The sequence below is a fragment of the Pezoporus wallicus genome, unplaced genomic scaffold (assembly GCF_028554395.1).
Source record: "Pezoporus wallicus isolate ANWC-B61680 ecotype Strahan unplaced genomic scaffold, APGP_CSIRO_Pwel_v1 contig_6312, whole genome shotgun sequence".
Classification (NCBI taxonomy): Eukaryota; Metazoa; Chordata; class Aves; order Psittaciformes; family Psittacidae; genus Pezoporus; species Pezoporus wallicus.
The window spans coordinates 234,312-260,364 of NW_026642251.1; the positions used below are offsets into that span (position 1 = coordinate 234,312).

Sequence of the window (26,053 nt, forward strand, 5' to 3'; positions counted from 1 at the left end):
AAACCTCCTTTGTCCGAAATAAAACATAAAGTAACAATTACTCCTAGAACAAAGACTCAATGCATAAGAAAAGAAAGTTCCAAGCTGAAAGTGTCCATGGTACGTGTCTGGTTACTATGGCAATCACCATGGGGCATATGACCAGCATGATGATTGCAAGGTACTTATTAGAGTATTCTCTTGCCCAGGTTTGATGTCTTCTAGACAGAGGCGTTATGTGAGGTCACATGCACTCAGCTGTAAGTACCAGATGAATGGATAATGTAAACAATCAATTTGCAGCTCGCATTGGGCAGAAAATGGTGCAGTCAGCGGTCAGATTGTAGATTTTAATTTGCTTGATCTACAGCACACTCACAGGAAGAATTTCTTCTCCCCACTCCGGTTTTAAATCTGCATTTTGACTGTTGGTTTCACTACAGATGTGTTTTGTGGAGAACTTCAAACTCTGTGGACAATAGTACCTCTGCACAGCTTGGCTGGAAGTTAGAATGTACATAATGTTAAAAATACTGTATCACCCCAACAAATAGCAGGTGTTACTACTGACAGACAAAGTAACTCAGTGTTTCATTAGAATAGCCAGTAGTTTCAAAGTTGATTCTTTCTTGAGACAATTCCTTGATTTGTCTATTGAGTTTGGTGGCTTGACATTAATAATGCTCCCTTTCTGGCAGAAAATAAAAAGATAGTGTCAGATTAGCTTACTGCATTACTTTTTAATGGGTATTTGAAAGGGTAGTCTGAGATTTATTTGAGCTGATTGACTTGTATCAGTGCTTAAAGGCTGTTGAGAATCCCATTCAGAAAATCTTAAATATTGATAGTTCCTTGCCACTTCCATGGAATGATACTTTTCTAGAGGATAGAAGCAACAAGAGAAAGAGTCAAATGATTATATATTTTTTAAACACAGATACACATTTTTGACAGTATCAAACTCAAATGTGAAATTTTCCCGATTTGGAAATACTTACCTTTGGAAGAAGAACCTTTGCTGTAATACACATTTTCAATATTACAATGCATCATCAACTCTGCTATATTTGACTGATGATAAGAGGGTACTATGTGTTGTTGCTGTACACCAAGAACCCACAGACAGGTATTGTCTTTTGATGATGAGGCTGATCCCAACAACAGGTCCTCACCTGAGAAAATAAGTCACCCAAATGTATTCACCACAGAAATATCTGCTGTCTTTCTGCTGTGTAGAAACCTGCAGTGAGAGGTGTTGTGCTGTGCCAGAGTTAGGAAGCTCAGGAAAAGAAAGTGAGTGATCAAAACACACTGCTTGGCAGGTGGAAAGGGGCTTGCTTCCCACTGCTCACTGGCATGCTGAAGTTGTAAATCAGGAGTAAACTGCAGCAGGGATTTGGTACCAATATAATTTTTGTTGGGTCTCCTTTTCAAACATGATATTTCTTGGCTACTGAGGAGATCCATTACCAGGCCAGTCATGGCTATCAGATTCCTAGAATGCTTTAAGCTGTAAGGGACCTTAAAGCTCATTCAGTTCCAACCCCCTGCCATGGGCAGGGACACCTTCCACTAGAGCAGGTTGCTCCAAGCCCTGTCCAACCTAGTCTTGACCACAGATTAAAGAAAATTTGCTCTGTTGCATGGTTTAGATTTAAACTCTGTAACATTCCAGTATTTCATAAACACAACATAACAGGTTATTTTAAATGGAAAACTATGACACATGATTGAAGGAATCTGTTTTGTAGGACATTACAATCAGAATCAGTAGAAACAAATACTTATCCACTTCTTTGGTCACTGTGCTGGTTTGTTTGTTGGGTTTTGTTTTTGGTTTTGGGTGTGTGGTTTGTTTTCTGTCGTTGTTTGGTTGGGATTTTTTTGTTTGTTTTCACACTTGGGATATTTTTGCCCATTCTCTTGGGCAAGAGCCTCAGCTTTTCTTGTTGTAAAGATTGTTTGCCTCTTCTTCTTCCCTGGATCCATCCTCAACTAGGTATAAAAAAGCCAGTAAGACTGTATCCAGCATTTTGCTTGAGGTAGGAAATGTCTGGAATGATCGGTCCCACTCAGGGACCATTATTGACTAATCAGATGTTTTCGTTGTTTCATCCCCTCTGTCTCTGTCAAGAAATGAATCCTTTCATACCTAGGAGCACACACAGAATTGAGTGAAGAAGTTAGGTTGTATCCCCTTTGCATTAAACAAAATAGTGAAGGTTTGCTGTGGTCTCTGAGTTTCAGGTTTTGTATATAAAAGCCCAGGTTGTTTCTTCCGTATGGGTGGCCATTATATTAGTTGGTGTATTTGTGTTGGAACAGTGATGGTTGGCTTGGCTGGGTGAAGGCAGCAGTGAAACTCCCCTTGTCTTTATCAGGACTGAGATTTCACTCAGAAATTTTACACACAGCAAACTAGAAGGGGGAAAAGACAAAATGTGCCTTCCAGGTTTAAAAGGTATAATTTGATTATCTGTTGAGAAGGGTAAAAATATTTTTCTGGTCTCCTTGGTTTTTTTTTTGTTTTTTTCTTTGCACCTTACTTTCTCGGATACTGATTCTGTTTGGGGGAGGGAAGAAATAATTAAGAGTCGTATACCAGCATGTAAAAATGCTCATTTCTGCAAGATAGAAACATAGCATAGTTAGGGTTGGAAAGGACCTTAAGATCATCTAGTTTCAACCTCCCTGTCATGGGCAGGGATGCCTCACGCTAAACCATGTCACCCAAGGCTCTGTCCAGCCTGGCCTTGAACACTGCCAGGGATGGAGCATTCGCAAGTTCCTCGGGCAACCCATTCCAGTGCCTCACCACCCTCACCGTAAAGAACTTCCTCCTTACATCCAATCTAAACCTCCCCTGTTCAAGTTTTAACCTGTTACCCCTTGTCCTATCACTACAGTCCCTATTGAAGAGTCCCTCCCCAGCATCCTTATAGGTCCCCTTTCAGATACTGGAAGGCTGCTATGAGGTCTCCACGCTGCCTTCTCTTCTCCAGGCTCAACAGCCCCAACTTTTTCAGCCTGTCTTCATACAGGAGGTGCTCCAGTCCTCTGATCATCCTCATGGCACTTCTCTGGACTTATTCCAACAATTCCATGTCCTTTTTATGTTGAGGACACCAGAACTGTACACAAGACTCCAGGTGAGGTCTCATGAGAGCAGAGTAGAGGGGCAGGATCACCTCCTTTGACCTGCTGGTCATGCTTTGGCTTTCTGGGCTGGGAACGCACACTGCTGGCTCATGTTCAGTTTCTCATTGACACCCAAGTCCTTCTCCGCAGGACTGCTCTGAATCTCTTCTCTGCCCAACCTGTAGCTGTGCCTGGGATTGCTCTGACCCAGGCGTAGGACCTTGCACTTGGCATAGTTGAACTTCATAAGGTTGGCATCAGCCCACCTCACAAGCATGTCAAGGTCCCTCTGGATGGCATCCCTTCCATTCAGTTATCAACTGAACCACACAGCTTGGTGTCATCAGCAAACTTGCTGAGGGCACACTCAATCCCACTGTCCATGCCACAAAAAAAGATATTGAACAAGACCAGTCCCAACACTGATCCTTGAGGGGCAACACTTGTTACTGGTCTCCAGCCGGACATTGAGCTGGAGGCTTGCTGAGGGCACACTCAATCCCGCTGTCCATGCCACAAACAAAGACATTGAACAAGACCAGTCCCAACACTGATCCTTGAGGGGGACCACTTGTTACTGGTCTCCAGCTGGACATTGAGCTATTGGCCACAACTCTTTGCATGCGGCCATCCAGCCAGTTGTTTATCCACCGAGTGGTCCACCTGTCAAATTGATGTCTCTCCAATTTAGAGACAAGGATGTCGTGCGGGACGGTGTTGAACATGTTGCACAAGTCCAGGTAGATGATATCAACTGCTCTACCCCTGTCCATCAGTTTTGTAGCACCATCATAGAAGGCCACCAAATTGGTCAGGCAGGATTTTCCCTTAGTGAAGCCATGCTGGCTGTCACCAACCACCTTGCTGTTTTTCATGTGCCTTAGCATGCCTTCCAGGAGAATCTGCTCCTGGATTTTGCCAGGCACAGATTTTGCCAGGCACAGCAGTGAGACTGACTGGTCTGTATTTCCCTGGGTCATCCATTTTCCCCTTCTTGAAAATGGGGGTTAAATTACCCTTTCTCCAGTCATCAGGAACTTCACCTGACTGCCATGATTTTTCAAATATGATGGACAGTGGCTTAGCAGCTTCATTTGCCAGCTCCTTCAGGACCTGTGGATGGATTTCACCAGGTCCCACGGACTTGTGCATGTTCAGGTTAAGATGGTCTTGAACCAGTTCCTCTCCTACAGTGGGCGCAAGGTCTTCATTCTCACAGTCCCTGCATTTGCCTTCCAAGACTTGGGTGGTGTTGTCAGAGCATTTGCCAGTGGAGACTGAAGCAAAGAAGTCATTCAGAACCTCAGACTTCTCCAAATCCAGGGCAGCCAGTTCTTCTGATAGCTTCTGGAGAGGGCCCATGTTGTCCTTAGTCTGTCTTTTATTTGCAGTGTACCTATAGAATCCCTTCCTGTTACCTTTCACATCCCTAGCCAAGTTTAATTCTAACTGGTCCTTAGCTTTCCTAACCTGGTCCCTAGCTTCCTGGACAACATCCCTGTATTCTTCCCAGGCTGCCTGTCCTTGATTCCACCTTTTATAAGTCTCTTTTTTCCCTCAAAGTTTCCTCAGGAGCTCCTTATCCATCCAAGGAGGTCTCCTGGCCCTCCTGCTGCACTTCCTTCTACTTGGGATGCAACACTCCTGAGCTTGCAGCAGGTGATCCTTGAATATCAACCAACAGTCCTGGGCCTCCCTGCCTTCTAGGGCTATATCCCATGGAACCTTACTAAGCAGGTTCCTGAAGAGGCCAAAGCCTGCTCTCTTGAAGTCCAGGGCAGTGAGCTTGCTGCACACTCTTCTGACTGTCCTGAGGATCTTGAACTTGACCATCTCATGATGGCTACAACCAAGCTTGCCCTGTAGTGTCATATTTCCAATAAGCCCTTCCCTGTAGGTGAGCACGAGGTCAAGCTGGCACTTCATTTTATCATAGAAATAACTTGGTCAGACATTTTGGCACAGCTAAATAAATGCATCCTTTAGCTCTTTCCTATGCCAAGTTGGTTTAATGTTCTCAGTAACAAAGCGTGGATGGCTTTTACATCCCTACCCTCTGCACTCCATTGTCCTTCCCTTATCAGGGTGGGACAGATGGGAGCTGAGGGTTCAGCTCAATGTAACCAGCAGAAACTCCTGTAGTGGTGAGCCAATAAAATACCATCTGATTTGTGATACCATTTGTGGCATACTGCAGCAGTGATACAGAGCACATACCACATGTGGTAGAGTGTTTTGGTTTTTAGAATACTAAACATAGAAGCAGCTGATAAAATATTGGTGTCACCATTTTAAGGATAATAATATTTGCCATTACTCAGCTGGAACACCTGAGTATTTGAATGCTTTTATCAAATACCAAAATCAATAAACTCCTCAAAGAGCAGCAGAGTCAACATCCTGTTTGTAGCATTGCAGAGTGGTCAAGAGGTGAGAAGAGCTCTCTGGAGATTGTCTACCCCCATCCCTGTCTCAGCTCAGGGCTGCGTCTGGTCAAGTGTTGAGTATTTCTAAGGTTTGAGAATTCATAGTCTATATAGTTAAGCAGTTCCTTCACATTAAAAGGTTTTTTTTCTTATGCTTAAATGAAATTTCTTGTATTTTAGTTTGTGCCCATTGTTTCTTGTCACCGGGCACCACTGGGAAGAACCTGTCTCTGTTGCCTTTGCTCTCTCCCGTCAGGTATTTATACATGTTGATAAGATCCCACTGAGCATTCAGTTTCCAAAATGTGGAATTGTTCTGACTAATGACAATGCTTTTAAAATTATTATTAGTAGTAGTATTAGTAGTACGGATAGCAAAGGTGCAGAATATAAAGTAAGGTTAAGGTGTAGACAGAAGTCCCAGTTTTTAGCTATAAGTTTCTAATTTTCATTGTTTTTTTTTAACGTTGGGATTGTAAACATTTTATTTTTAATGGATCTGCTGCTGTTAATTCAGTGGGATATTGCCACTGGCTTTTAAGATTAAATGTTAGCATTGTGGAAGGAACCAGGAATTATATCCTAAGAAATTACTCTGGAAAAAGAAAAAGATTATTTTCTTCTCAAAAGCATGACTTCTGTGGTAGAAATGGACCGTGTCGACATGCCGGAGATGGTTAGAAGCCTGACAGATTACATGGCAGCCATGGTCCAGCTGCAGCATCCCAGAGCGTAGTGCAGGTTCATGACACCTGCCAACAGTTGTAAAGGTAATGCTCCCTTTTGGCTTTGGCTTAAGTGCCTACGCAAATGCATTTGGGAGTGAGGGTCCTAAGTCTGGAAAACACTCAAGTAAAACTCAATAAGGAAGTGCTTCCGACTAACTGTACTTACCCAATGAAAGGGATTAATTTAATACTACTGCTGTTACTGCTAATGTACTACAAGAAGCTCCTTGGCAGTGGGGAGGCTGGCCAGCACTTGGCTGAAGAACTGTCAGGGAGTTGCTTCACACTTTTGGAGTATATTTTCTTTTCAGCTCCATAAAGTAAATTTAAGCTGGGATGGAATCCCCTTCCCCAAAGCTGTAAGGAGGGAGGTAAATGTGCACTGTTAACATGAAAGGCTGTTCCATTGGAATGTAACAGAGCTATTGGGTGGATTAAAGTGTTTTGGCTAAGCACCTGGACTTAGGTGCAATGAATATGGCCTCAAAACACTGTGACCGGCAGTATATATCCGTGGGAAGCTTCCACACCTGATCATCTAAGCCCTCAGTCACGGGAACTGCCTGGTCATAAATTACGAGTCCTGCACTAGGTTCTGAAGGTTGATAGATATGGGTTGAAGTTGGAGCTTCTATAAACAGCTGAGGGGTCATAATGGATGTGACTACAGCCCTGTTACAACTGAGTGAAAGATTACTCCCTGTGGAACTCCTCATATGACATGCTTGATGATGTCTATGTAGTTTTTTTCAGCTAATAAATTTTGCTTTGTGAAGGAAACGCAATCCACTGCTTTAAATAAGGGAGGATGCCTTCAGCAGACTTGAATAGTTAGCAGTCACTGGTGTGTTTGGGCATTTCTCCGAGACTGCTTGTGTGGTTGTTATACCTGAGCTGGTGCAGTTATGAGACCCGTGGTCCATTCCCAGCAGCTGAGATGTCTTAAGTGGTTAGATTGATGAGGTTCCATGCTGGATTTCTGGGATTGTGGGAAATGAGGAGTACTCATGTGTTAGGACTGAGCAAGAGCATTTTTTTCTTTAACTGCTCCTAAAACTGCATTGCCAAAGGGGAATGCCCTGGATCTGGGGACCTGAACTAAGAGTAATGAAGGTTCATGAGGTGGTGGTCCTTCAGGAAGCTTGTACCTGTGGGTTTGAGCTGGTTTTGTAGCTCTCATTGAGAAGCATTTGAGATAGTTGTCACAAATAGGCTTTCCCTTTATTTTGTTTGCGGGCACTGTCACACAGTATACTTGATTTCACAGGGAGTACTGTGGTGGTGGAACTCTCTTGTGCTGATGGAAAGAAAGAAAAGATGGGGTGAGAAATGTGCAGCTTTGTGATGGATAATTACAGGAGTGATCCTATACTGTTTGCAGCCTGGCTTTGTAGCTAACCACTCCTTAATTCCCTTTGTGTTTTTACCCTGACAAGGACCTACTTGAGAAGATAGGGTATGAAGAACTAGAAAACGTATATATTGAAACTGAAAATCCTCAAAGTGTGTCTTTCTCACTTCTTCCTCACACGTCACTGCCTGCAGTAAGCCATGGCTGCCTCCCGGGGGTCCTGGCCTTTTTCTGCTCCTAGTGACTCCTGGCGACTTCATAACAAGGCATCAAGCCTTCAGTCATAAGTCTCTCAGGAAAATCTGCTCCTTCTCCTGGCTGTCATGGAGTTCTCCTGCAACCCTGTTTCCTTATTCTTTTCCAGCTTGAAGACCAAAATAAATGTAGATTTAGCAAAGCAGTAGCAAGTCTCACCTCTTCCAGGGAAAGGATAAGTGATGGATTTGGCTGAGAGCAAGACGCTGTGTTCTTCACCCCATTCAACTGTGTTGTGTCTCTGTGTTTTCAGAATCATCACATGTGATTAAAGTTGTCTTCATATTTACAGTCAGAAACATCTGTAATTTTATATTTAGTTTTGCAAGAAACATGATTGTAAGAAGAAAGCACAATATACTACCACCACAGACTTCAACAATCTGCCTTAATCCAAGGATCGCTTCTTATTAGTGGGAGTAAATGTATCAAAGACCATAAAAGGCTTTAGTTTTGTGTGGAAAAAAAGGGCAAGGAGGGAGATGGATTTGGGCAAAATTTGACTAAAAGGTGAAAGAGGAGATGACCTCTTTGTTTAAACCCAGCACATATGTGTGGACTAGGCTGATTTGTAAAAGAAAAAGATAACCACATCTTTACAGGTTTCATCACAAATGATTTCCATGAGTGTGTAGTGCTGGTAACAAATTACTAGTTTACCTCCTCCCCAGAATACTCACTGTGACTGTGATTGCAGCTCTAATTACATCCTAACAGATGCAGTGTTGCGCAGCACCTGCCGCCTTCAAGAGTTGGAGCTCCCTTTGCTTTAGATCAGTTATTTCTCTTTTTAGGGTAGAATTTACTACTACTGGCAGTAACAAAGAAGTCACTCTTAAAGTAAGTCACTCTTAAAGTAAAAAAGGAACAATAAGGGACTTGGGGATTGTTACACTGCTTGCTCTGGTTTAGTGGTGCAAATGTTTGTTGTGCTAGCAGCCAGCATGGCCATGGGACGTGTTCTTGCTGTGCTGGGTCTTTTCCACTTTCCTCAGCCTCTCGTCTGCTGAGTGAGGAATGAAAGTGACTTTACTTCTTTGTTCCCCAGCCTTTGAGGATGTTATTTGGTTTGTTCAGCTGCATGTGGAATGGTGTATATTATATATATATATTTAATGACTTCACCAGAAGTAGTAGAAGAATGCATTTGCTGTTCTCACATGACATGTGGCTGTTGTGGTGTTGCTTGTTCCAAGTGAGAAGGGGGTAATTTATTAGAGTAGTACAAACTGTCACCTTATGCTGTGTCCATCTCAACTGCCGTGACTATTGTCATGCTGACTGTGGAGCATCTTTTGGTTGTTATATATATGGGTTTGGAATGAGGAGGGTGTGTATGAGCAGCACACTGGGATGTGGCAAGTGCTGGGGGGTTCACCCATGTTGCCCCCCCCCCCCCCCTCCCCCGCCAGGGAGGGAGAAGCACTGATGTCCTCTCAGGAAGGAGGACACAACTAGCTCTTGCTGGAAATACTTTTTCTGAGCCTTGTTCTTCCACACATCTCTCCATTTCTTGGTTCCTCTTTCCATAAAGGAAATTACAAACCTCAGCTCAACTCATGCGCACAGGGCTGGGAGAGGTCAATATTTGTTCTTTCTTGCTGATGAAATAAAATCATAGAGTCGTAGAACGGTTTGAGTTGGAAGGGACCTTAAAGCTCATTCAGTTCCAGCCCCCTGCCACAGGCAGAGACACCCTCCCCTAGACCAGGTTGCTCCAAGCCCCATCCAGCCTGGCCTTGAACACTGCCAGGGATGGGGCAGCTTCAGCTTCTCTGGGCAACCTGTGCCAGTACCTCAGTTTCCCCTTAGAGCGCACGTTTTGAGTGGGGATGACCAGAGGCAAAGCCCCTCCGTTCAGCGCCCAGCCCTCTGTCCAAGGGGGTTCGGGGCCACCCGTTGTCGCGGGGATTGTGCCCGGTCGCTCCCCAGGCGAGCTCGGCAGTGGGGCAGAGCCGGGGGTTCGGCCTATCCCTGCTCCGCAGGGCCCCGCCCGTCGCTGCCGCGGCAATGCTTCTGCGCCCGCCCCGGCCCGGCCCCACCTTCGGCAGCGGTTGCAGGCGCCCACGGCCCGGCGCGGCGCCGGGGAATCTGTCGTCCAGGATGAATGAGGAGGAGGCAGCTCAGCGGAGCGACGGCGGCGAGAGGAGCAACGGTAGCGCTCAGAGGAGAAAGAGGCCCAAAAAGGTGGGGCCCGGGGCAGCGGGCGGGGCTGTGGTGCTGGACCGGGGCTGTGGGGCCATAGGTGATGCTGTGGGGCGATGCTGTGGGGAAGTGGGTGATGCAGCAGCCTGTACAGAGCCGAGGTATTTAGTGTCGGACAAGCAGGGAAGGGTGTTATCGCTGGTGGTGGCCAGTGTCTCAGTAGCCAACCTGCTGGTCCTCCCCCCCCGAGTGCAGGGCTTCTCCCTGTCTCGACAGGGGAAGCGATAACATTGTGATGAGTAAATCAGCAGAAGGCTTCTTTCCTTTTTATGTTTATTTTTATTTTTATTTTTATTTTTATTTGGCTGTGGGGTTCTGTTTGATTTCATTTGTTGGGCAGCAGATGCCTCTTGGGGCAGGTTTCCTTGTGCTGCCCTTAAGAAAGAGGGCGCTTTGTCTTGACAGGATAAATACAAACCCCACACACGATGGTACTGACTTGGCTCTTGTGCTCCCATCTGTTTTTCATCATATAAACCCTTGGTTTACTTAGAGGTGTTTCTTAGATCAGGTTATGGACAACCATGGCCAGAGACATGTTGCTGGCTTTTGTACTGTCTGTGGTAGGTCAGTGATGCTAAGGGAAAATAATGAATTGAGTAAAACACAACTGGTCCAGCCACACCCAGAGCCCAGCTCTGCACGTCTGCTGTCTTTCATTGATGTGCAAGGTGTAGTGTACCTGCTGCTTCACTCCCCTGTTTGACATAATTTAATGGCTCTAATTCTAGGCAACTATTTATTTTCACTTTTTTTTTCTCCCCCTGAAGAGGAAATATGTCTGTGGTTCTGCATAATTATGACGTAAACTGGTTTACAGTTATTCACACACCACACCCCCCCTTCTTTGATCTTCATCAGTGGAAGAGGTATCCCCCATTAAATGTGTGGGACTACCTGTGGGGTGAGGAAGAATTTAATACGTGCCAAGTATATTCACTGATAAATTCTTCGCCCCTTGTTTTGCATCTAATTTACATTTTAACCAACCAGCAAGGCAAATTGCTACAAATGGGAATAACACACAGCATTGCAAACAGACACTGATTCAGGGACTGCCACAAGGATTTTGACCTGGTGAAGAAAAGCTGCTTTACGCTTAGGTGATGCCATTCAGCCTTGTTTTATCACTAAGGGAAGATCCTGTACCTACAACAGTAAAGGCATGAGATAATCCAGTTGAAGCAAGAAACTGAACAAAAACATCCTCACCCCACCCTGCTGTGCCTGGAGTATTGCCTGGATCTCCACACAGTGGGAGATTTTATATAGCACATTAGCCTTGTGTTTAAGCACAGCCAAGCAGCAAGGGAATATCTACTTTGTCCTCCCTCTGAATTTGAAAGGTTTGTTTGGCTGGGGCAGTAAATCAACATGAGGGAGGAAAACTCAAATGATTGACTGTATACCCAGTGTTTTCGTCTGACTGTTAGATAATCCATCATACAAGGGGAGAGGTTTTTGGAGCTTGAAATAGTGTTTCTATCTCTTCTTTTTCATCCATGCTTTCTTGTTTTGCCATTTTCTAAGCAAAGTGACCCATGGCCTTCAAGTTTGAAACAGCAGCCACTGCTGCTAAATGAATGCTTAGAAAGCTTCTGTTGTGTTGAGTCTCCGTATTTGGCATCTTCCAACAGGTGACACATCTTTGTGTTTCAAAACCAATAAATATTTGGGTATCTTTTCCAAATTATCTTTTACAACTAGAAAATATTAATTGGCCATTTTCAATGGACAAACATGAAAAAAAAATTCTTGATCACTCAGTTCAGATGCAAATAGATGTTGTGCCTCAGGTCTGGTACTGGATTAGCTCTCATGAAGCTTTACCCTTTTAGTGACTTTGTGAAGAAACACAATTCCAGGCTTTAATATTCCTTTTCTAACAATTATTTTCTTACCACTTGAAATAGATTTTTTTTTTTTTAAATTTATTTTTATCAGAAAGAGGCATACTGGAATAGCCAAGCATACAAGAATTCCAGATTGAATGACTCTGTGTTTTGATTAGGTAGGCACAATTTCTTTCAGGAACAGAGATGAAAGGGCAATGTGGCAAGAGCTCCAGAATCAAAAGTAATGTAGCCTGTTTTCAGGTCCTGAACTACTTTTGCTGAACAAAGCTGCATTGCGCCATCCAGCATGCCCTCTATCTGTTCCATGCAAGTTGATCCCCTTTGTGTGGAGGATTAAATATTAATTGAGCCAGATGAGTTTGATCTGTGTATTGGGAGAGACAGAGAGGAGCACATCTTGGATGCAGCGTTCAGCTGGATCTTCTGACCATCAGCTGGGAAGCCATGTAGGGTTTTCTCTAATTTTCACCCATACCCCAGGGTGTTTTTTTATGCACATGCACTTTAAAATGAAGAAGCTTCAGTTTCATCCTAGCTCAGGATTGGAAAAGGCTAAAATATTAGTAAAATTAAGAAAATTGCCACCCATACAGCCCCAAATTTAGTCTTTGTGGTGATGTTGGTGGTCTTACGTTCTGGTGAGTTAGTGGGCTGCTTTAATAGGTCTGTGAGTCTATCGGTAGGGTTGCATCCAGTTTTCCTCCACATGCTAACTGGGATATGATGAAATCTGTGTACCTGGGGAAAAATCATGCTAAATTTCTGTTTTGGTCCAGGTCTAGTGTTGTAGAGCATAGGGTGCAGTCTGCAGGGAAATGGCCTTGTTTTGGTTTTGCTGTAACCATGTGGAGTCCTGATGAGAGCAGCAATTGGTGTGCATCAGTCCTCTCATCTTGGCAGCTGATATACCATTTGTGTTGAAGCAGTAGCACAGCAAGTGAAATGAGTTTATAATACATGAGTGTTTTGAGACCTTCTGCATTTTGCCAAGTGAATTGTAAAGTGTCCAAGTGCCAAATTCCCATAATTTCTCTCAAGGATGTGTGTCTTTCATTATAGTGTTTCAGATGAAAAACAACTGCTGTTGGTCATGATGTAGAAAATGAAGCACATTCCTACATCATAGAATCACAGACTGTTTTGGATTGGAAGGGACCTTAAAGCTCATCCAGTTCCACACCCCTGCCATGGGGAGGGACACCTTCCACTAGACCAGGCTGCTCCAAGCTCTGTTCAAACTGGCCTTTTGAACACTGCCAGGGATAGGGCAGCCACAGCTTCTCTGGGCAACATGTTCCTGTGCCTCACCACCCTCACAGGGAACAACTCAATATCCAATCTAAATCTACCCTTTGAGTTTAGAATGTCTAGCTTTAAAAGCACTGATTGTAAAAGGGGCTTCCAGAAACCACAGGTTCTTACTCCACTGATCCTAAAGCACACCCTGTTGATGGATTGATGGCAAAATAATCCATTAAAGCTTATTGCAGAATCCCAGTCCTGGCACTTATATTGCTCATTCTTTTAGAGAAATTAAAGGCTTGGAGTCAGGCTTATACTGGAAAAGACTAGGAGGAAGTTATAAAGCAGATTTAAAGGAAGATGAATGAGGCTTCTTTTCCTAAACTGAGCATTCTCTCCTATTTTCAGTGTACCTGTGGAAAAAAATTAAATTGGATGTATTAGATGAGGTACTCCTGGTGGAAGGGTATACTTGCTGATGGAATGATTACAGTATACAATCTAATGCTTTTAATTAATTTTCATTACTTAAGACCATTCATTCCATACATAAGGTAATTAAGACCTGTTTTGGAATAAAAGTGCAGTGCTGGTCACCTGTGTTCAAAGATAAGAATCCAATCTTACAGAAGACATGCACAGAGGGAGTGCTGGAAGAGAGAGCCTATTTTATACAAAAACTAGAAGAGCTTGGCCTTGGGGTGCTAAAGCAAATGGCTATCTGAGAGGAAAAGGCAATGAAGGTCTTCATTAGCCTTCTAAGGTTTAACCAGAGCCAAGAGAAACTTGATTAATTATGAATGAGATGTGATTTCTCAACCATCTCGCTGGACAGGATTCAACTGAGGAGGTGCCTCCCACTCCCACGTTCCTGTGCTTTTACCTATATCATTTATGGTGCTGTAATATCATTACACAGCAGTTCAAGTGATGATATACGTTCCTATTTAGGTCTTTTAAAATGTTTGTTTACCTGGTTATTTCACTCTCCAGCTACCAAATTCAGTGGAAAACTCTTTGCTGTAGTCTTTGACCCAGCTGATATGAAACCAGAGCATGCTTCTGCTTCCAAGAGAGACCACATCCTCTAATTTCAGGAGAAAGAAGGTTTTCCTTCAGACGTTGCACAGTAAACTGCACCTGCAGAAAGAGCTAATGAGGTAGCGCACAGTCTTTCCTTTCATTCCGGACTAAGATAGCTGAAAGGCTTTATCATAAAACTAAAGTGGTAGTTACAAAGTAACCCAACTCTCACTGGTGTTGGATATTGTTAATTTTACTAGTAACATAGCTTCTGTAAGTCTGGAAGATTTTATTCTTCTTGCAGCTGGACTGCAATTAGTCCAGTTTATGTGAATCTAAACAAGCAGAGAAATGGTGCTAGAATTGGCTCTGGAAAGAAGAGAGTAGATGAAGAAAAAGACAAACTTACGTTTAGGTCATGGATGTAAGAGACAGAGGTTATGGAATTAAGAAACAGGTTTGTTAAGTATCAAATCAGACGTATTCATAAATGTCTGCACTACCATTTCAACATATTTTGCACTGTTGTAAATATGATGCAGTTCCACTGATACTCTCGCATTACTGAGATCAGGTTTTGCTTGTTCCCTTTGCCTTTTCTTCCTATTAAAAGGCACATTTTCTGCCAGGTATAAAACTAACATCATAGCTACAAATGCTTTGGTCTATTTTTTAATTCTCTCCTTCCTTGCCCATCCCCTCTATCTTTAGCTGCTATGTGTAATGGTAACAAACCAAAAATGATGTGTATTTATCCCACTCTATGTCAGCAGAGTGGGATATGGCTTTTGATGATTGCATCCGCACAACATCCTGGGCTTCTCTCACAGCAGCTCCATGGTGGTTGACACTCTGGAGGAATAATTTCCATTTATTTACAGCAATGAGACAGGGAAAATAATGAGGAGCAATACAGCTGAATACCTGGACTGTGGCATTTTGTGCTGCTGTGGTTGTTTTTCTAGCATCATGAAGTGTGTAAGGCACAGTGCATGGGGTACCGGCCACATGTCTAGGCTGGGCTTTCCTAGGGCTTTTTGTTTCAGTGTAACAGGATCACTTCAAACATTGCCACGCTCTGTTGTATTTATTGATGAACAAGCAATGAACAAGTCTGAGAATTGGCACAACTACTTAGAAGGTTAAATTTTCATTGTGGGCGCTAAAGTTAATATATATTGCTTTTAAAAATGTCATGGTTTGTTTTTTTTTCATAGAGTAATAGGAGTCTACAAAGGGATGGAGTTAAGTGCTACCTCTCACAGATCAAATACTATGAAGATAACAAGGAGGAAATCATCTGGATAAGAGCAGGGAATTTTATACATAACAGTGTGATGTGTTGAGCCTGCATACACATGCCTGGCATCCTGGGCTCCTGATTTTTCCTTCGCAGTTCTTGCTCATTTTCACCAGTGTTTGGAAAACAGTTGAGTCAGAGAAGTGAGTCCCCTTGTCCCCAGCCAGCTTCCCTTTCTCCCTGCAGGCTGTCAGGGGCTGTCAAGAATCTCACGTATTGTATCACGTTTGCACATCTCGCAGCCTTGCTGCCAGTCATGGCTCTCTGGGGACACTGAGGCCCTGTTGGAGGTGGCAACATGTTCTGTCCTGCTGCTTCTCTGTCTGCTTGTTATGCTGTAGTGTGTCAGTGATGGAAGAGTAGCTGAGAGAAGGATTTTAATAACAAGATATATGTTCTTGAGAAGGCTATACACTTACAAATATATCTGTAGTAAATGTTATGTTACATCTTCTGTGGATTTTTTTCTTTATTTTATTTTGCTTTTAAAAATCTTCCCTACTGAGCCAGCACTGGAACATTTCCATCTTCAGGCAACCTCCATTCTTCAGGAGGCCTTGCAATTCACCTGGCTCAAGCAGCGGTCTCGGGATCTGTCAGGATCCTCTTGTGTTCTCTGCCTCTTTCCCCTGCCTTTCCACCTCCTTGCTAGACATGCCAAGTTTTTTGCAGAGTCATGTCCCTGCCACCACTGGGCATGCTGTGTCAATGCTTTATCTGGTATTTCTGGCTAGGGAAGTTTTTTCCACTTTGCAAATTGAGACCGACATATGCAGCATGTAGATATTTAGGCCAGACACTGGGAGCCCTGGAGCTCTGAAATGTGAGAAACAGAGGGAGGCCAAGAAAATAAGATGATGGCTGGGGGCTCCTACATCCTCATGTATTTGCAGGAACTGATTATTTCAAAATCTCTCTTGGCTGATTAAGTGGATTGTTTGTTCCTGGTGACAGAAATTGCTGAGCTGAAAGTTTGAACTTACTGCTACTATTCCTAGGCTGTGTAGGAATCACCAAGAATTCATCTTTGTCTTTTGTAAGTGTATACTTAAAGGCTTTGCAAGTTAAACATGTGGGCATTGATTAGTTTTCCTCAAACCTTCTTGAAATCAAAGTATTCCTTGAGCACATAGCAATTTAGGGAGCAAAGCAGATGCCTACTCAGTTATGTGCAATTCTGGTGTCCTCAACATAAGAAGGACATGGAGCTGCTGAAGCAAATCCAGAGGAGGCCATGGGGATGATCGGGTGCTGGAGCACCTCCCATATGAAGACAGGCTGAGAACGATGGGGCTGTTCAGTCTGTAGAAAAGAAGCTGCATGGAGACCTCATAGCAGCCTTCCAGTATCTGAAGAGGGCCTACAGGGATGCTGAAGAGGGAGTCTTCATCAGGGACTGTAGTGATGGGACAAGGGGTAATGGGTTAAAGCTTAAACAGGGGAAGTTTGGATTGGATATAAGTAGGAAGTTCTTTACGGTGAGGGTGGTGAGGCACTGGAATGGGTTGTCCAAGGAAGTTGTGAAAGCTCCATCCCTGGCAGTGTTCAAGGCCAGGCTGGACAGAGCCTTGGGTGACATGGTTTAGTGTGAGGTGTCCCTGCCCATGGCAGGGGGTTGGAAGTGGATGATCTTAGGGTCCTTTCCAACTCAAACCATTCTATGGTCCAATGATTTCTGTGGCAGCTTCCAGCTATTGTTTACCTGTGGCTAAACAATTTGTAACCTGCTTATATTGTCCCTCAGTTTAGCTAGCTCACTTGGAAATTTAGTTTGTGAATGAAGTACTATCTAGAGAATAGGATCAGCTTCTAAGGAAATGATAGAGCAAATGGCAGAAATTGCAGTTGGAAATGATTTTGCAGGTTAAGCAGTATATAGGTTTCTGCCGTAGGCTAAGTATTTCAGCCGTGGTCAGTTGCTGTTACTTGTTTCATCCCATCTTGGACAGCATGTGCTTATATATATATATACAGTACTGGACTGAGTAGAGTGTGTGGATTGAAATTGTCACCAGGAATGCACAGAGTCCTGCAACAATTTAGCTTCATGATCAATTAAATCTGCTAATTGTTTCACTACAAGGCTTTCTTTATAAGGCAGCAACTGAAGTATGTGTCAGTGTGGTTGTGGCAGCAAAGAACACGGGTGATAATTTTGAAATATGTAAATAAGTGTGAACTGATGTTTAAAAACAATTTGTACCTTTCTGTAGAGATGTGATTCTGAATTTTATTTGTCTCTTACTGTATTAAAAATTTGCTGCTTTTCTGTGACCAAAAGACTCTGCTAGTCACTCTGTTTTTAATGTTTTAAATATCTAATTCATCTGGCAGCTTTCAATATCAGAGAGCAGATGTCAATGTGTAAATGTCAAGAAACAATGGCAGTTATTTATCCTGCAAACCCTCATCTGACTGAGTTGGTAGATAGATTGCTATGATCCAATAAAAAACGAGTGAGTAACAACATCGTGAGGCGCTATGGATTGTGTACAAATGCATGAGGAGCTATGGATTGTGTACAAATGCATTTGTGTATGTGGTGTTGCACCCTCTCTCAGCCTGTTTGCTGGTGCATGGCAGCTGAACACAGTGGGCCATAGTCTGTGCTGGGTGTCACTGTAGGTTTGTGGCAGTTGGTGAGGCTCTGAGCTTTCATCAGCTGAGGATCTGGCCTCTTGTTGCTGTTGCACCTATGCAACACAGCAGAGCATGGTGAAGACAGAAGTGCTGGAAGGGGCACAGATTTTCCAATCAATCTATGATTCATGCTCATTAGCTTTGAAGCAGTGAAGAAAGGCGCTTTATGAGCTGGCATTTCCATTTGTGCTTTGACTGCTTTACTCAGTCTGGAGAGAGAATGATGACTACAGCATTCATAAAAACAAGGGAAATGGAAAGATGGGAATTGTGCACCTTGCCTAAAGGTCACTGCCCTGCTACAGCCCTCCTCCGGGCAGAAATCATGGCCTCACACTTCGTCATTGGAACTACTGATACCGTGTTGTGAAACTCAAGTTAAAGGGATGAAGTGTAGAGTGGAGCTACATATTTCCTTTAGTGCACTTCAGAGCAGAGGAGGGAGGGTGCCCTCCTCCTGTACCTGGTGCTCCCTGCCTGAAGGATGAGCCCAGCTTTTGTTGTTGCATTTATTTTTAATTAACTGCTTCTAATGGTGCAGAGGGTGTTTTCTGAGTGTTTGTAAGTGTTTTCTTGCAGAGCTTGCAATCACTGTGGCTGTGCTTGGAGGTAGAAGTGTGTGGGGCATATGATTAATTATATTTGATGCTGTGCATTGTACCCACCTCTCTCCCCCTGGGTTATCAGAGTAACTGCTTTTTTTTCACAGCAACATCCCCAACAGAAGCAGCAGGCAATGGCTTTCAGTTGTAAAACAGCTGCCATGAACTCATTATGCGCTAATGTATACTTAGGATGCAAGATTGTTCCTTTGCAATGCAAGCTTAGGAGTGCAACCCATTTGAAATGGAGTTGACAGCAATTAGGATGGTGATGTACAACACGCCTTTCTTATAAATCGTTGTTATGAAACAGTCACTACCTCTGAACAGAAATAATATAGTCTGGCTCATATTTATACACCAGTTACATGGAGTGATTACCCAATTTATTTAGTGAATGAAGAAGAAAATCCTGCTAAAATCGCTTCTGCACAATGGAGTTTCATCCAGATGAAAACTGGATACATTCATTAATACAGTACTGTGAAAGTCACCTTTTTTGTTGATGTATTTGAAGTAACAAAGATACAGTTACAAACCAGCTGAGAAGAATTTAGAGTCATGGAAGCTTTATGTGTCAGGTGTGGATGCTGGAGACTAGAGTCAATGGATCACTCTCATGGGTGACATTTGGGCTAGGTCTTTTGGTTATTTTCTCCCTATCCATCCTTTTGGAATGATTAATGTGATGATGAATCTTTTAAAATTGTTTTCCTGAAGAAAAGAACAAATGGTTAACCTTTTGCTGAGACTACCTGAGAAAATAGATGTAGTTGATCTCCCCAAAAGAGAAGACCTAGTTAACACAAGGGGAAAATAAAACCTTCCAATTGGAATAGTTTCCAGTCTCCAAAGTCCAAAACACATCTTTGGCATTTTTAATCTGCCTTAGAAATACATTCTGAAATAAATGGGTTATGGGTTTGTGTTTTTGTGTTCCGAGGCCACAGTTTGACAAGCGGCGTGAGATGTCACAGCCACTGCTTGAATTGGAGGTAGCTTGTCCTTCCTGGGGACTGGAGTAAGAAACTCATCTGGGATGGAGCTCCCTGCTTCCTTCCTGCAGAGGAGATCAGATGGGAAGGGATGGAAATGAGCGTCTGGGAGGGGAGAGAAGGTGGAGCTGGTTTTGTGTGACAGTTTCAGTGCTTGACTAGATCATCAGAGAGAAACTTCTGGATCTTTTTCACTCTTATGTACTTATAAAAACCCCTTATTGGAGCAGTATGAAAAGTACATAATTACTTGGTGCTTTTCTCTGTCTAAAATGTGATTTGTAGGAATACAAATAAAACGAGAGTGTGTTTTACATTCTTGTAGTGCAGGGTTCAACCAGCTGACATTGGGCTGCCCTTCTAATGATGGTGATGTTAATACACAGTCATTTTCTCAAACAGCATGTTTTGTCATTGTGGCTAATGTGCTCTATAGAATAAGATCATCAGACAAGCTTCCAGGGCCTTTATTCCCCATCCATCTCCCTTTTTAATATCCTGCCTCTTCTCTTTCCTCTCCCTGCAGTGTACTTTTCACCTGAAGACCTTCTGAGCCCAAATTCTTTTCTCAGAGTTTAAACCAATTATTTGGGGTTCATTCAGGTGGCTGTTAATGTTAACACCTGAAGATGTGCCTGGGAAAGCAGCCCTTTATCTTAGCTGCCTTCAGACCGAACTCACAATTCATTTATAGCGCCTGAGTCAAAGCTTGCTTGAAGGATTTCCATTGACTTCAGTGATTTTACTGTCTTCAGTAATTTTGACTGCCTTTTAATAGCATTGAGATTCAGCCCACCGGGAATGAGTTGACTATTTCCTCCTTTACTCTTGATATTTATGACAGGTAGCTACATTGATAGCTGACTTAGGGCTAATTTTCAATATCCTTTGAGCTTGGGTTGATAAATCCAGGGCCAAGTCTTCAACCCTTCTCTGGTAAATTTGTCCTTTTTACTTAGTAAAATTATCTGGATGGTTTTATTGCGATGGTAATGACGATCATTAGTATATATTGATATTTGTGGAAAACATACTATTATCAGGCCATTTCCCAGCTTGTGCTGTAAACCTCAGCAAACAGATAGCTGTAGGAACATACAGGTATTTATTTTTATATCAGAAAGAAGCTCTCACTTCTGACTGCCTATCATAATTTCTTTTGTATTTCACTTTATGCCATTGCCAAGATGCAGGGATGTATTTTCCCTGCTTTAGTCCATAATGAAGCAGACCTCAGGGTTCTGTCTCAGGCAGCACTGAAGCATCTTGCTCCTTTTTGCAAGAATTATTAAACTTGCAAGATATGGCAAGAGCAGAATTTTCATGAAGGTTGCCTGAGCTCCGGTTAATGATGTGTAAGAAGAAATCCAGAATTGTACATAGGCAAGTACATTGATTAGATATGCCATTATTTTGCTGGAAATTCAGTTCTTCTCTTGCCTAGTGTGATATCATCATTGAAATATTGGCACTGAAGTCAATATGTGAGCAATTGTTTTTTTCCAGGAATAAGGAAATTCTGTATAAATTCATAATAAAAATTAAGACTAACATGACACAATAGCTTTAAGGTTAGCATGGATGAAAGAGGAATGGAAACATACAGGAATGTGGTTGTAAACACCAGAAGCAACTGGGAAAAGAAAATGAGGGTTGCAAAGAATAGCTTCTATTGCTAATGCTGCAAAATGGAGAAACATGCTTTTTAAGTCTAGGCCAGAAGAACTGTGCTATAAAAAGTCCACTGCAAAGCTCACTCAGAGTACATGTTTCAGTGTGTTCCAAAAAACTTTGAAGACTTTAGGAAGAAATGTTGAAGTATGATACTTTCCCTCTTTTAAATGTCTTTTTAAAAGTATTGTTTCATTTTTGCTCTCATGAATACAACTATAAATATTTGTTCTGTAACTCATAGGTATTGCTGAACAAAAATCAAAAATTCCATTTAAAATACATTTTGTCTTACAAAAAAATTCAGAGGTGAGAGAAACTTACTTTTTTTTATGTTGATCTCATTCACAATGTGTTAAAGTTGACATAAATCTTCCTGTTTGGCTACAAACTATGTTCAAGCAACCACTGAAGACCTTTGTCTGCTCCAGCCATGCAGTGTATCACTCCAGGTAGTGCTCAGTGAATTTCTTTCTTAGCTTGTTAAATGCCTTCAGTGTGTGCTTGAATAAAGAAATATTTCTTCAGATGTTCTAAATGAAGAAATGTTTCGATAGCTGGGAATTTACTCACTGCAGAGGTTTCACAGTCAGATAGGTGGCACATAATATAATTTCAGTGAAATAAAATGGAGACCAACAGAAGAAACAGTTATGGAAAGGCTTTTAGGAAAATAACTTGATGTCCAAAAATGGATAGCTCTTAGAAAAGAATTACATTTTGTTTCTAAAAATATGTTTTTGGCTTTTTTTTTTTTGTCAGCATCTCTTTTCTTCGGGTATAATTTTGAAATGGCCAGTATTAATGAGCTCTACCAACTGGGAGCTCTATAAACATGAGATCTCTGCTGATTTCTTCCCAAAGAAGTGGTGATCAGGGTCAGGATGGACAAAGCCTTGGGCAACATAGTCTAATGTAAGGCTTACCTGCACATGGCAGGAGGTTGGAACTAGGTGATCTTGAGGTGCTTTCCAATCTAAACCATTCTATGATTCCGTTTGATGCTTGTGTTGATGTATGTGGTTTTATACATATGATATCATTCATATAAAGCCCGCTGGTTGTGAAGAGTTCAGCATTCATTCTGAATATAAGAAATGTAGATGTTATATTTAGATGCTCTGCTTGATTGTTCTCTAGTAATCTTGATATGTACAGAAACAACATTAAAACTATCAGCAGTATTAACTCATTTGGTTTGTATAATGGATATGTTGCTGGCAAGAGCATAATGCTAAACATTTCTTCTTAAGATGTAGGTGCTTTCCATTTTGGAATAGTCTTATTAACCAGGAAGAATTGCCAGACAGACAGAACAGCACAATATCTTTTCTTAGTTAAATTCAGGGATTGACCTAATATGATGCTGAGCACTTGCTTTCCCACTAAGAGTACAAAGTTGTGGATTGGTTTTCAAACATACTTTGGGATAAGGCCTTAATTGCCCATGTCTCTCTTGGCAACTGTTCACAGAAAGCAGTGAGCTTTCAGCAGGGCCTGAAGGAGCTCTTGGATTTCAGGGACACGACCAAATATGATATTAAAAATGGATGTGTGGTTTTTCTCACCTTTCCAAGGCTTCAGAGTTCACCTTTCATGCAGGAAGAACTGCAGAGCTCACACAGCTGCCAGAGCTCTGCCTCTGCCTCTAGCTAGAAACATTTTGAAGAAATGTCTTTTGTCATCCGAAACAGTGCAGAAAGGACAGAATAATGTTGCAGGCTGTCACAGGTGAGACCACCTCTCATTCAGTCCTGATAACCAATGAGGAATTTTACATCTGTAACAATATAATTGTCGAAATTAATGTTCTGTTGCAATTATATATTTTAAAATATCTCATTTGTTTTAGAATATAAAGAAGAAATAAAAAAACCCCAACCAAACAAAAACAAGCCCCTTCTTTGTGTAGTAACAGAAGGGTTTATGTGAGGATAGAGGCATGGACCCAGAGGTAGAGTGCAAGCTGGATCATTTATTGCAAAGATTACATGATATTTATATGCTTTCAAGCAATTAGCCAAGCACATCTGTGTTTGCCTTGCAGTTACATCAGGTGAAAGGTCTATCTGATTTTCTTATCGACATCCTCTTTCCAGTTCTGACGTCCTTGTTCCTTGCCAGTTCCAACATCTTCCAAGTACCTGTCAGAGACAGGTCACTCTTAATTGCCAGCTGTAGTTTCTCCTTCCCGTGATCTCTGACAGTTTCGATACATTCCACCCCTCACAGGTTTAGATCTCTGAACTCAAAGCTGTTGTTTACTTCTGGCAGCTTTAGTAACTAAGAGGGATCAGGAACCATGTCTGAACCATGTCTGGATGTGGAAATCCCAAAATTTCCAGGACTCCAGACAGCCAAAAGGGTGTAGCCTGAAGGCAGGAAGCATAGGCTCCTGGGCTGAACAAACACCATGAAAGACAGGAAGCAAATGAGACAGTTTTGTCATTGTTTGAGTAGGAATAAATATAAATGAGACGTCTTTAATGGGGAAATTCCCAACCAGCTCTGTCCATAACCCCTTTGACTATGGATATAGGTGAAGCACTAGAACATCTCTGCTTTCATGTTTAGTCTTAATGTTTTTACTCAGTCTGAGTAGAACTTACTTGCTATCTTGGCAGTAAGGCTGAAGGAGAAATGCTGCTGAGTGGTACTTGAAGGGAATCTGACAGATAAGCCTGAACCAGAAGGCTGATGCCTTCCTCAGAGTTTGATGTTTGGAAATAATTTCATTTTTACACTAGAAATAGGAGCTTGCTGATTAAACGGGCAGGCTGAGAAGTGTGGAACACTGGAGGAATGGATAGTCCTAAAGAGATGTTATAGAAAAGGGTGGAAGGTACTAGTGCAAAAGATCATGCAGTCATGGTCTCATCAAATTTTCTGTTACAGTCTTGTATCTTGATGTTTTGGAAGTCAAAAGGTGAGAACCACCTTAATGTAATATAGTTGATTGGAAGCTAAAGACAATACAATTTTGGCATAGCCATAAAAAGCCATATAATATAAAGCCATATAAATATAAATACATAAAGCCATATATAAAGCCATATAAATATAAAGCCATATAAAAAGCTATAGCCATATAATCATTCTATGATTATATCAAATATAGTCTTTTCAGTAGAGGAAGCGAATGGCAGTGGTGGTGTACATAACACTGCTGAGGTCTCATCTGTAACAATAGGTAAAATTTGATAAGCCAGAGTTTAGAACAAATTGGAAAAGGTCAGAAAAGGCCATTGAGGAGGCTTGGGAAAAGGGACCTGTTTTATAAGACATGAAAATATTGACACAGGCAGTAAACAGAATGTAATTTTTCTGTGATTAAATTTAGGCCTGTAACTATTTGAATAATGAGCTTTTGGAGTAACTCTCTGCTATGAGAGTAGAGGCAAGCAAGTTCTCTATTTTAGCATGGAGTTAAAAGGTATACGGCTAGGAGAAGAAGTTGTGCTGGTTTTTTGCTGGTTTATCAGGAGATATCATTCATTCATGTCTGTTGAGTCTGGATAGCATCAGAAGGAAATGTCTTTATAGGCCAACCACTTGAGATAAAGGCCTTATTCCATGCCATAACCCAATGCATTTGAGGTTGTCTTTCTTCCCTATCTTTGCTGATATTTTTCTTGACATTATATACTTGCCAGTCTTTATCCATTTGTTTTGTTTTCTTCAGCCTATTAGAAACCCTTTAGCAAGAGGTTGTTTTTTTTTCCCCACTCTAGGGGTCAAAGCTACCTTGTACCTTTTCCCCCAGGGTTTTTTAAGTTGACATACAGTAGTAACATTTGGATTACATTCCTGTTGCACAGTTTTTTTTCTACACACAGCCACTCTGTCACACTTAGTCCTGCTCTCTTTGCAAAAAGCCTGTTCAGATGTACTTTAACAGACTACTCGTATTTCCGTCACAGATTTACAAAATCCAGTCTTCAGAGACCGAAGAAGTGACCTAAGAAGTTCTGGTTACTGGAGTTGTGGGAAGTCTGTCTTCTGAATATTTTTTTTACATGATCTAGTCTCTCACTCTTTCTATTGGGTGCTTCACTTTGGATTTTGATATGCAGGAGGGAAAAACTGGACTCACAGTATCCAAAATAATACTGCTTGCTGGTTTGCAAAATCCCTTTTTCCTCCTGTTGAGAAGAGGTGACTGGGGCAGGTCAAAACTTTCAGCTCCTCCACAGTGAGCGATGTCATTTCAGTAATGCTTAATTAATTCAGGTGATGTTTTATTTGATGACATGCCAGACAGGGTAAATGGCACTTTGATTAATTTGTGTTGTTGCTTTCAAAAAGAGAAAGGCTATAATACAGCATGATATTTTATTTCTTTGGGTATTTAATGAATAGATGGTTCAAAGCATGTCTTATTCACTAGTTTTCCTTATTTCTGCATTGCAGTTAGCAAGATGTTATTGCTCAGAATAGCTTAGGCATGACTTTTCAGCTTCTTACTTTCTACTCTGTATTTGCATTTGCGTATTAATTTGAATCCCTAGACATATTAATTGTCATGGTTTACATTAAAAAAGGCAATTCAGAGAGTTTTCAGAAGGGTTTGTATCAGTTTGGCTACATTTATTTAATATGACCTGGTAGCAAAATCAGTAGACATTTATGTATATCTGTCGCA

The 26,053-nt window shown here is 42.0% G+C and overlaps 1 protein-coding gene across 9 annotated transcripts in view; it reads left to right on the forward strand.

Moving 5' to 3' along the window:
* The first annotated feature begins 9,906 nt into the window (after positions 1–9,906).
* ANK2 (ankyrin 2) overlaps positions 9,907–26,053 on the forward strand; it is a 223,374-nt gene continuing 207,227 nt past the window's right edge. For all 9 annotated transcript variants that reach the window (XM_057428311.1, XM_057428318.1, XM_057428308.1 and 6 more), the window contains exon 1: positions 9,907–10,064. In XM_057428311.1, coding sequence (XP_057284294.1) covers positions 9,981–10,064 — 84 coding nt within the window. In that variant the 5' untranslated portion in view covers positions 9,907–9,980. The remainder of the gene's footprint in view (positions 10,065–26,053) is intronic.